Source organism: Ostrinia furnacalis, unplaced genomic scaffold, assembly GCF_004193835.3.
Source record: "Ostrinia furnacalis isolate ACB-3 unplaced genomic scaffold, ASM419383v2 OfSCF1172, whole genome shotgun sequence".
Lineage (NCBI taxonomy): Eukaryota > Metazoa > Arthropoda > Insecta > Lepidoptera > Crambidae > Ostrinia > Ostrinia furnacalis.
This window is the reverse complement of record NW_021131411.1, coordinates 851,349-862,749: the sequence shown is the minus strand read 5'-3', so window position 1 is coordinate 862,749 and position 11,401 is coordinate 851,349. Positions and strand designations below refer to the sequence as shown.

At 39.1% G+C, this 11,401-nt stretch overlaps 2 protein-coding genes across 3 annotated transcripts; one reads left to right on the top strand and one right to left on the bottom strand.

The window, feature by feature from the left end:
- Positions 1-680: 680 nt before the first annotated feature.
- On the bottom strand, positions 681-5,726 carry LOC114351701 (protein prune homolog 2). Its single transcript, XM_028303003.1, has 7 exons — positions 5,698-5,726; positions 5,116-5,248; positions 3,953-4,089; positions 2,795-2,926; positions 2,331-2,405; positions 1,653-1,739; positions 681-959 (listed from the first exon to the last, which is right to left on the bottom strand). The coding sequence occupies exons 1-7, from the start codon at positions 5,724-5,726 to the stop codon at positions 842-844; spliced, it is 711 nt and encodes a 236-aa protein (XP_028158804.1). The 3' UTR covers positions 681-841.
- Positions 5,727-6,164: 438 nt separating this feature from the next.
- LOC114351672 (probable RNA helicase armi) lies at positions 6,165-10,795 on the top strand. Of its 2 annotated transcripts, none has more exons than XM_028302960.1 (7): positions 6,165-6,218; positions 6,342-6,567; positions 6,718-7,133; positions 7,288-7,694; positions 7,808-7,960; positions 8,053-10,347; positions 10,427-10,795. In XM_028302960.1, the coding sequence occupies exons 3-7, from the start codon at positions 6,944-6,946 to the stop codon at positions 10,778-10,780; spliced, it is 3,399 nt and encodes a 1,132-aa protein (XP_028158761.1). In that variant the 5' UTR covers positions 6,165-6,218; positions 6,342-6,567; positions 6,718-6,943; the 3' UTR covers positions 10,781-10,795. The 2 variants fall into 2 exon arrangements, with proteins under 2 accessions (XP_028158761.1, XP_028158763.1); XM_028302962.1 differs by having other exon boundaries at positions 6,184-6,218; positions 6,429-6,567.
- The last annotated feature ends 606 nt before the right edge of the window (positions 10,796-11,401 follow it).

Below are 11,401 nucleotides of genomic sequence, written 5' to 3'. Positions count from 1 at the left end.
TATTTAATTTTTTAACCAACGAACTAGACCGGATATAAATAATTAATCGTGTGAATTTTCGCTTTTTCGTTTTTTCATTGAACACAAAACAATACAGCACTATATTCGAGATATACATATAAGAAAATTCGTATTCCCATATATGCCTTAAGGCGACAGTTAACGTTTTAATTGGCAAGTGTGGCCATAAAATTAAATAAAATTGCCATATCTATCCATTTAGTGTTAACCTCTACTCAGAGCGTGAACACTTACGCCAAAATAAGCCTTGCTGTTCTAAAAATATAGCCTGATTTCACTTGTGCTTATACTTTTTTAAATACACAAAAAATACTAAAATAATACCGTTTATTTATAAACCATTGTCCTTCCATATTTCTTCAGAATACAGGATGCTTCAAAACACAGATAATTATTTCACTATTTCCGTAGTTTCGAATTGGCATTATAAAGTGGAAACTGCTTCTACTAAATGCAGGGTAAATTAAAAAAAACTGTTGCTTCAAAATAATCAGTATTTGAAACACTGTCCCTTCCAAATACAGGGTGTACACCACAAATGTTTATAGTACCATACCATTCCATCCACCGCAAAAGTTCGTACGTACATACATAATACCGTACATTCTATACTTTATCACTGGAGTAAGGGGTCGGATCAGCCTCGTATGCGCGAGACGATGGCTGAACAGGCTCGTGTCTGCGTGACAGCCTTTATGATAGTCACGGGGGTCCCAGTGAATGTGCGTTGTGGAAATAACCTCGTATGGCCGAACTTATGTTACACAGGAACCCAATTCCATCAGTGGGCGTACGGGGTGGAATCAACCTCGTACGAGGCTTACCGCGCCGCGTCGTACTGCCGTACGAGGTCGGGGATAGCGTGCGGCGCGACGGGCACGCAACGCGACAGCTCGTCTAAACTGCGAACGTAGCTTAACTTGCGGAAGAATTTAGAACTGAAAATGGATACAAAAATGTATTTGAATGAGGGTGTTCGCGATTGAAAAATCCGCCAGATGGCAATACGTAGACCGGAGGTCCAAATGCTGCATGATTGGTGGATTTTGACATGACATTGACAGATATGTCAAAATCCACCAATCACGCAGCATTTGGACCTCCCGTCTACGTATTGCTATCTGGCGGATTTTTCAATCGCGAACACCCTCATTACTTGAGCTTCTTCAAAATATCTTTATTGGGAACAACAGGTACGTACACGTACAGTCATCTTCAAATAGTTCGTGGCACCCAAAGTAGCCAAAACTTTCGCAACACGATTGTGTTGTTATTTAATTTTTTAGCGTTAAGAGTCGCATCTCAAACTAATTTGAAAATTATAAATAACTTGAAAAAATCGAACTGCCTAAGGCGGGAATTGAACCCACGACCTTCTACCACGATTGTGTTGTCGACTTTTTAGCCACTTTGGGTGTCACGAACTCTGACGCTGGACTGTACACACGGCCACACTGTTAACTATCCATTTCCGTTTTTGCTCTCGCTCTCATCAAATGACGATTCTTTGCGATAGAACGAGACGACATGACAGGCAATGGATAGTTAACACTGATGCCAATGGTACTATAATTTTGAGATTGACTCTACTGGGAATCAAACCAATGATTTCAAAACTACTTCAAACTTACCTGACGAAAGGCTTGGTGAGTATCACAAACGACTTGAGCCAAAACGTTGGGTGAACTAAATACAGATGCTTCAGACTTTTTCTTAATCTGCGAACAAAACAAAATTATTTAATACAGAATCGTTCCGAGTCCGCTCCATCGCCCTTTGAGAGACCTTGAGCCTCCTTATGAGGCCCAAACTGGTCAAAGACTTTTGTCTTTCGTCTTTTTGTTTTGTCGGGGCAGAAAAGTTATCGAGTGGCGACCACGGGCCGGAAGACGAAGCGTGGGCAGGCTCCCTACGGTGGACCGACAGTCTCTATTTGAGTGTAGCGTGAGTCTGAGGATGTAACGTGGCTCTACGAAGTTGTCCCGTGTGCCTATGACTCTGTAGCGTCTCTATGATGTTGTAGCGTATCTCTATGAGTCTTACCGCCGGTCTATGAGTTTATAACACTCGTGTAGCCAATGGATGGTCGCCACGGCTACAGGTTTTCTCTTTGAGGTTGTAACGTGTACACAGGGAGTCTACGATGTTGTAGTATGCCCCCATGAGGCGTCTCTGTGCGGCTGTAGCGAGTCCCTATGAGATTGTAGCGTAAGTCTGAAGATGTAGCATGCATCTAAAAAGTTGTAGGGTGGCTCTACGAAGTTGTAGCGTGCCTCTATGATATTGTAGCATATCTCTATAAGTCTTACCGCCTGTCTATGAGCTTATAGCACTCGTGCAGCCAGTGGAAGGTAAGCATGCGTCTCGCGCCGGCTATAGTGTACCTATCTGTTCCTATAAGGTTGTAGGGTGTCCCTATGAATTTTTAGCGTATCCCTATAAATTTGTAGCGTCTCAATTGAATGTAGTGTATCTCTATGAGTGTCTAACGTGTCTTTTTAAGGTTATAGCGTGTCTTTATGACTGTAGCGCGTCCCTATGAGGTTGTATTGTATATATCCCATTAAGGCTGTAGCATGTCTTACCGCCTAACACTCGTGGAAGGTCGCGGCGGCTACAGGTTGTCTCTGTCAGATTGTAGCGTGTACACAGGGTGTCTATGAGGTTGTAGCGTCTCTATGAGGCCGTAGCGTGACCCTATGAGGTTGTAGCGTGACCCTATGAGGTTGTAGCGTGTCCCTATGACTCTGTAGCGTATCTCTATGAGTCTTACCTCCGGTCTATAAGCTTATAGCACTCGTGCAGCCAGTGGAAGGTAGGCATTCGTCTCGCGCCGGCGCTGCCATGCAGATACACTAGCACGTAGTCATCAGTCACCAGTCGCTCCAGCGTCCAGATGACGTAGCTGCAAATATACAGGGTGTTTAATTTTAAATGTTGTTAATGGAATAGAATAGAAAGCATTTATTAGTCTCATAACAGGCTACATGTACAAATTATTTATTTATTTATAATTAACTTTTTAAAAAAATAAAACCGACTTCAAATGCGTGAACACAAAAAAAAACTAAAAATTAAAAATATTGCGTATAAAAAAGTTCATCCCCAATTTTCCACCCTTGGGGGTGAAATATTTTCTTCAAATTCGCATGAAACCACCCTTTTGATAATACATATTCAACAAAAAAAGAATCGTTCAAATTGATTTATAATCGGCGGAGATATTGCGTATAAAAAAGTTCATCCCCAATTTTCCACCCTTGGGGGTTGTTTTTTCTATTATTAAATTTAAATGGGACCACCCTTGAAGTATTACCTATACGCTGAAAAAAGATTTTTTCAAATCGGTTCATAATTGGCGGAGTTATCGCGTAACAAACATAGAAAAAAAAAACATACGGGTTGAATTGAGAACCTCCTCCTTTTTTGAAGTCGGTTGAAAATTAATTATCACAGTACGTACACTTGAGATATATGATACAAAAAGGTCTACATTGAAACGTGCTTTGAATAGTAGACAGTCATGTTTTGAAAGGTACACTAGTAGGTACCCTGCATACTAAAAATAATTTGGAATTAAGACAAGACAGTAAAGACAAGTAAGCCAGACGAGTTGGGGAGGTAAGACAACAGTGGCATATTATTAGGGTCCCGTTAACATCGTATGACATGAAACACCTGTATTTGTTATCAAGATTTGGTATTTGTGAGTACGGAAACGTAAAAAAAGGCAAGCAATCTTGTAGCGGGTTTTTGGGCTGACACTGTAAAGGTTTTTTGTCGACACGACAACAAGAAGACTACATAAAGTAGGCGTAAAGATAGTCTTTATAGGAATTAGACTACAAGGAAAACATAACAGTAACACGTAATACAGGAAGAAGTAGAAGTTTTTATGGATATGGAAGAATAAGAACAGTGTCGTACTCACAGGAACAAATTGTCCATCACGTATCTGTAGTCCGGCCGCGCTCCGTCGGGCAGGTGGCACGCGCTGAACACGATCACGGCCGCGCCCGCACCGTCGTAGCCGCCGTGCGAGACCACGCGTTTGTATGGCTCTATTACCTGCCATCATCATCATCAGTCATCGTGAGGTCATTTAGAACAGACGGTGAAACGCAACTGCAACGAAACTACAACGAAAGCCGCCATGCGAGACCACGCGTTTATAGGGCTCGATCACCGTCATCATCATCATCACCATCATCACTAATAAAGGGAGCGAGCTTCAAGAAATAAAACACGACACGAAAAAAGTTTAGCCTGCGAATAAGAAGCCATTACAATCGTCATCATTCTCATCGCCATCATCAGATCGAAATCGTGCTCTTTTCATCATCATCATCTCAGCCATAGGACGTCCACTGCTGAACATAGGCCTCCCCTAATGCTTTCCATGTTATCCAGTTCCATGTTCCGGAAAACGCAGCGTGAGACGTCCATCCAAAGGTGGATCGACAACATCATAAACGTAGCAGGAAGGCGCTGGACGCAGGCCGCTACCAACCGGGAAACATGGAAATGCGCTTTTACGGTTAGATAACTTGTATCACCATCAGCTCATTTTGTCTACACAGCAAGATCCCGTATGAAAGAACGAGTTTTATGCGTCTAGATGACCTAAACCCATCATCATCAGGTTATTTAGTCCCTATTTAGGAGCACAACTCTTTGATTTAGCCCTACATGTTAGCGCGTTGAACACGATCACCGTTGCTCCCGCCGCATTGTAACCGCCGTGAGAGACCACGCGTTTGTACGGCTCGATCACCTGCCATCATCATCATCAGTCATCAGGTCATTTAGTCTCCACTCCACACAGCACGACCCTCTCTAATCCTGTCATATTGTCGAACAAGACCTTACACTGCCGGCAGATCAGAGCCGAGGTTTGCAGCAAACCAGGATGGAAAGCAGCCTAGGGCTTGGGAGGCAGCAATTGCCTTTAAGGAAACGAAGGGGAGATGACTTGGTGGCTGATTTTCTTCCACCACTTGTCAGCACCAGACGATGACGGACGGTCGGTCAGGACAGACGCTTGGGCTTTATTTGGCACTTGAAAAGGGCTGCAATAAAGATTTTGTATCAGACCTTCATATCGCAGGTGACGTGGCTGTCTCCCCGGGGCACACTGAGCCAGGATCGCTCGTTGTTCATCTCTTCAGCGGCCGAGTATTCCGGTATCGGGTCGCTGCAGGAGCTGCCTGTGTTGGTCGATTTAGACCTGAGAATAATAATAATAAATTTCATTTATTCAGATTTCTGGGCTGGAAGACGTAGCGTGGGCAGGCCTCCTACTAGGTGGACCGACGATCTGGTAAAGGTCGCGGGAAGAGCCTGGATGCGGGCAGCGCAGGACCGTTTATTATGGAAAACCTTGGGGGAGGCTTTTGTCCAGCAGTGGACGTCATTTGGCTGAAAAGAAGAAAGAAAGAAGATTCAGATTTCAAGATCCAATTATGTTAGTAGCAATGTTCTTACANCCATAAAGAAAAAAAAAAGTATTGGAATTTATCGACTGAAGTCGCTGTTTGGAAGCAAGTTTGATCGTAGTATGGAAGTTTCCGTACCCTGGTTTTGAGTTTTGACAGTTTTGACTTTTTGACAAGAGGACCACAGACTAGAGCTTAAGCACAAAGCACAATATAGATGAACTACACTGAAATGTCCCACCGACGACATTGACAGAAGGGCGCCACCATCTTCGTGCAACTAAGGTTTCCACCGTGGCAAAAGTCGGAACTAGTGATCCGCTATTGACGGTGGCCCCTCTGTCAGTGTCAAATAAAGGACAGTTCAGTGTAGTTCATCTATATCTGTGAGCACAAAGCTCGTAAAAAAACAAAAGTGACAACAATCATTGAGATACTAAATAAGTGGAGTGGTCTTGTTGATCTTTTATACATGATGTATTCTTAATTACACGATTTGGGAAAGGAACATGGCCACAATATAGACATGAATGTGTCTGACAAAATGTTTGTTTATTCGAAAATATTAAACAGCTTTTTGCGCTTTTAGAAAATGTCTGAGCACGTTAATTTTATAGGCATGCCCGGTCCATGGTATCACGTCACATAGAGCAAGCTTTAGTCTGTGGGGGTATACTAGCTTTTTTATTGATTGTGGTTGTCAAAAAAAAAAGGGTTGTGGGTGGTTGTGTTGCAGTCTTGCAGTTTTCAGCATAGAGAAAAGTAATACCATAGGATACACCACAGTTTTGCACTGTGTTTCCTATGTATTACTTTTCTCTATGGTGTTTTGCACCAGTTGCACTTTGAGTCATTTGAGTTGCACAAATACACAAATTGTTGCAGTTGCGAATAATATTGCAAATTGCATGCAGGCAAATTTGGCTTGTCCGTGCCGGGTTTTATTGTTTATAATGTGTTATTATTAGTTAGTTACTGCAAACACAGTGATTACTTGCTCAGTGAATAGTACCTCTAGCAGAATTCAGGAATCTTTTGTAGAGGCGTAATGTCTACATCAAGTAATATATCACAATCTGCATACTCTCCATCTGAACCCGAAACTCCTCAGGTATTATTATGATGGAAGCTCGTTTTCCCAAAAGACTTGTTAGCTTTCCGCCCGCGGTTCCGCTCGTGTAAACTACACGATCTTGGCTGTTTTCTTTTGAACTTGTAACTTGATATATAAAATATAATTTAGTCAAGTATTATGTTACAGAGTACTACACAAGCCCGTCTCCAAAATTTTGACCAATCCTTGAACCACGTGGATATTGGTCACAGCATTGAGCAGTCTTTGAAGAGTGCACAGAAAGAAATACACCAGAAGCGGATTCAAACTCTAAGAAAAGAACTTGATTTTTTAAAATCAACTGAATGGGAATTTGAGTATGATAAAGGTTTTGTACAGTAAAACATAAAAATAAGATCAAATTATTATCAAAATGATTTCGTACATCAAATCATTTTTTAGTTATTTATTTTATAAACCTGTAGAAGAAGCTGACGATGATGAGAAAGAAAACTTTTTAGCTGAACAGCTTGTTGATTTAGAAGCCGTCAATGAGGAATATACTTGGAATGAAGAAAGTGCAACAGACATACCAAGAGATGCAGTATGCTTTCAAAGAACTGGTAGGTATTTAAACTTTTGTAAATATGGGTATCATCATTTGAATGGAATATATTTAAGTATGTCAAAAAAATATTTTAAGATGTAAAATGTATTATTTCTAAGCCATAAAATGCCATTTGGATATTATTAATAAACATTCTTTTATATTTCCAGGCATTGTAACATATCTCGATGGCAGTAACTACATATTAATTGATGGAATGCTATATTATGACTTATCATCTACTTTAATAACTGTTCGAGTTAACGATAAAGTGCTCTATCTTGCTTATACTGACAAAAATGAGAGAAATGTAGTTGTCAGACTGTTGGAAAACCAAGGATTAAGTTGGGCAGATGATGAATGCACTGAGCAGGACAGTTTTAAAGTTATAAACCATGTTATTATTGGTGAAGTTGATTATCGGCAAGAAAGACTAGTGTACATAAAAGATAGTGACTTGAAATTCAACCTTGATAATGTAGAGGGCATATTTGTCCCTGTAAAAGGTGACTGGCTTGAGATGAGCTGTAGAATACAATTTGATGAAAAAAAACCTTGTGATATAGGTTCTGCTCAGGTAAACAACAATTTTGTTTGTTTAGTATTGTTTTCTCATGTCATGCGTTTGCCAGATACTTTAGTTGTATGTACTTATGTAGGTACATTAACATATCAATTGATATGTTTCAGGTCTTGGAAGTGATCTCATTTAAACCAGTGAGGAGTAAAATAAAAAATGCCATGATAACTGCTTGGTTTGGTGACAATGGCATTTGTGATAGACTTATTTATTTTGATAAGTCATGCCTGGATAACTTTATTGAACCGCAAGTTGGGTCTAAGGTACATAATATTTAATTTGGTTATGGTTTTTGGTTGCTTCATTGGGATCTTGTTATTAGATACATAATTACCGTTTTTGTTGAATATTTTAGGTCATGGTTAAAATAATTGAAAGTAATCAAGGAGCTTGCACATGGAGAGCAATAGAACTTATAATCACAGAAACCAAGCTATCAGATAATGAAGAAGTCTCAGATAATGTACCAAATGAAGAAGAGAAAAGTATAGCTTTGGAAAAAGAAAAAAATATGGAAATCACTTATCCCCTTAAATTTCATAATTTAAACATCAAAAATACTGCAGAGATAAAAATGAACGTAACAAATCATGGAAATGAAGTTCAGTTCATAAATAAGTTGATTATACTTAGTAAGAAGAGAGATTCTCAAATAAACATTGAACCATTTCTAACTCGTCCAAAGAGACTATTACCTAAAGAAACATTTACATTCACTATTACCTGCATTCCAAAATTTTTGGGTAATACCAAAGAAGCGTTTGTTATTGCGTGCAAAGGCTTTCAAGCCCGAAGAATTATTGATATAACAGTTGTAAATGAAAATGTATCAATAAATACCAAAAATGCAATGTATAATAACCATATGTATAAAACAGATAAAGAAAAAATCGAATCCATGAAAAACGTAAGGAAACAAGAAAACCAACATATTTTACCTGGTGTGAGACCTGTAAAACCACCAGCTTTCATAGCTGTAAAACTAGGCAGTTTTCCCATACCAGAAAAAGTTTGGTCAGTTATTTTAGGAGATTCAGAACAAACGGCACTTAGTGCTGATTACCATAAGGTAATTACCAGAATTGAAGATAAACTGCCATGCCTATCACAAGAATTAAACATTCATAATTACACTGACAAATGGCATAACTTACTTTATATTGAAGAAATTCAACATAATTTAAACATGAGGGCATATGATAGACAAAAAGTGTTTTTGATTCGCTGCCAGGAGTACCTAGCTTATGAAATTAATGGATTAGCTGAACAGAGACCATCATTAATGAAAGGAGACAAAGTGGTAGTAAAAGATGGTTGGGACACAAGTGCACCTCTTTATGAAGGATATATTCATGTCATAAAAGGAGACATGGTTTTAATGAAATTCCACCAGCGATTCCATGAAATCTACAGTGGTAGTGATGTGTCTATACAATTTAATAGTGGTCGCGCTACCTTTCGTCGAGGTCACCAAGCTGTTAATTTAGCTATATCTAATCTAGGGCCAAGCATATTATTTCCAGGTCGTATTTCACCTCGACCAAGACAAGTTTCTAAAGAAATAGTTGCTGGAATTAAATGGTTCAACAATGATCTTAACTTAGGACAGAAAACAGCAGTGACAAACATTTTATTGGGCGAATGCCGTCCATTACCGTACATTGTATTTGGACCACCCGGTACCGGAAAAACTGTTACTGTCATAGAGACTATTTTACAAATCCTGCAGACACTGCCCGATAGCAGAATACTAGTGGCTACGCCATCAAACAGTGCAGCAGATTTAATTACACAGAGATTAATTAAATACAGGGAAAAATTTTCAGATTCAGTGGTCCGGATTATTGCTAATCATTTAGCTGAGTCTGATAAAGTACCTGATAACATTAAACCATTTTGTGCAACACTAGATATTGCAAGAGAAGAAACATCTAAGTCAAAATACTCTGTCAAAGATGGGCTTAATTTGAATTGTCAATCATCTTTTATTGGGAGACATCGAGTTACAGTAGGAACTTGTTTCTGTATAGGAACTCTGGCTTTGATGGGTCTCCCGAAAGGCCATTTCACTCATGTGATAGTAGATGAGGCTGGCCAAGCCACAGAACCGGAAATTATGATACCAATGACTTTTGTTGATAAAGAAAATTGCCAAATTATATTAGCTGGTGATCCAATGCAACTGGGGCCAGTGATTATGTCAAAATACTGTTTAGAATTCGGAATGGACGAATCCTATTTGTCAAGAATCCTCAAAACATTTCCTTATCAGAAAGATTATGCTGCATTTTCAAACGGATATGATCCGCGACTAATCACAAGGCTCACTGATAACTACAGATCTCTGGAGGAGGTCCTCACATTGCCTAGCGAAATGTTTTATGACTCTTCATTAGTGGCTCAAATTGATAGAAATGAAACATGGATATTAAACATACTGGAAGTGGTTAATGAAATTTTCCATAGAGATGATGTAAGTACTGGAGGGATTTATGTATATGGAATAAAAGGAAACAATATGAGAGCAGAGGATAGTCCATCCTGGTACAACCCTCAAGAAGCTTCTATGGTAGCTCTGACTACTTGCAAGCTGTACAAAAAGCATTTGACTGTTGATGATATTGGAATTATTACCCCATATGTAGCTCAGGTAGTTATTTCTCTAACAACTTTTCTTTAAGTTTATTAATTTTTCTCTAAATAATTATATGTTTAAAAATTGTTTTCAGATCAAATATCTCAGACTCGTATTTGAGGCAATGGGGCTACCTCAACCTAAAATTGGTACTGTAGAGGACTTTCAAGGACAAGAAAGAAAATTAATACTAATATCTACTGTGAGATCTACAGAAAACCTGGTGGCAGAAGACCTAAGATTCACTTTGGGGTTTGTCAATAATCCAAAAAGGTTAAATGTTGCTCTGACTAGAGGCCAAGTCGCAGTACTTTTATTCTGTAATCCGCGCCTGTTACGTAGAGATGTGTCATGGAATAAAGTTATTACTTGTTCCGTCAATGAGGACAGATATATGGGGTGTGATTTGCCTGAAGTTGTGAAATGTAAAAATCAAATTGAAATATAATGTTACTTAACTATAGAACAAAACTGATTTTTATTTTTATTGGAAGAGATTAGAAAAACCAAAACCGCCCAGTTTCTTAGTTATGGGTTTGCCTTGGTAACTAGGCCTAGTTTTTAAAATATAATTTATATAAATATTTCAAAATACAGGATGGGATTTCAAGGAGTGTTGCCAAGTTTTATAATAACATCTTTATAACATTATTGAATCTGAGTCGCTCCTAAAATTTGGCAGTGCCTTGAGGTTTCACCCTGCGTAAGTATAATAAAATATAAAAAGAAATGTATAAAATAATAAGTTGAGTTTCTGAATAAAATTCACGCAGTGGGCGGTGCACATAATTGACGGCCACTGTTGGGAGCAGGAAATTTTCGAACGAGTGGTGTTCAAGGACCGGAAGTTGGTACTTTGAACCGGTTGGAGGTTGCGGAAGGCATCTGTATGCTGGCAGTGCATGACCGTTACAACGACCAGTTAAAAAAACTTGGAGAAGACCATCCTCCAGCAGTACGTCTTTAGGTTAAAGAAACTCACGAAATGAAATTGAATAATGTTGATTCCATGAACAAAAATGTGAGAAAAAAAAACATGCAGCTTTAAAACTATCTTCGTAAATGTTCG

Excerpts from the sequence above, each read along its gene's own strand:
- LOC114351701 (XM_028303003.1), bottom strand. The coding sequence starts at position 5,726 with ATGGTGGCGCCCTTCTGTCAATGTCGTCG. Across the intron at positions 4,090-5,115 it reads ACGTCACCTGCGATATGAAG|GTAATAGAGCCATACAAACG; the intron begins GTCTGATACAAA and ends TGATGATGGCAG. Across the intron at positions 2,406-2,794 it reads TATAAGCTTATAGACCGGAG|GTACACTATAGCCGGCGCGA; the intron begins GTAAGACTCATA and ends AGGAACAGATAG.
- LOC114351672 (XM_028302960.1), top strand. The coding sequence starts at position 6,944 with ATGATTTCGTACATCAAATCATTTTTTAGTTATTTATTTTATAAACCT. Across the intron at positions 7,134-7,287 it reads AGTATGCTTTCAAAGAACTG|GCATTGTAACATATCTCGAT; the intron begins GTAGGTATTTAA and ends TTATATTTCCAG. Across the intron at positions 7,961-8,052 it reads AACCGCAAGTTGGGTCTAAG|GTCATGGTTAAAATAATTGA; the intron begins GTACATAATATT and ends TGAATATTTTAG.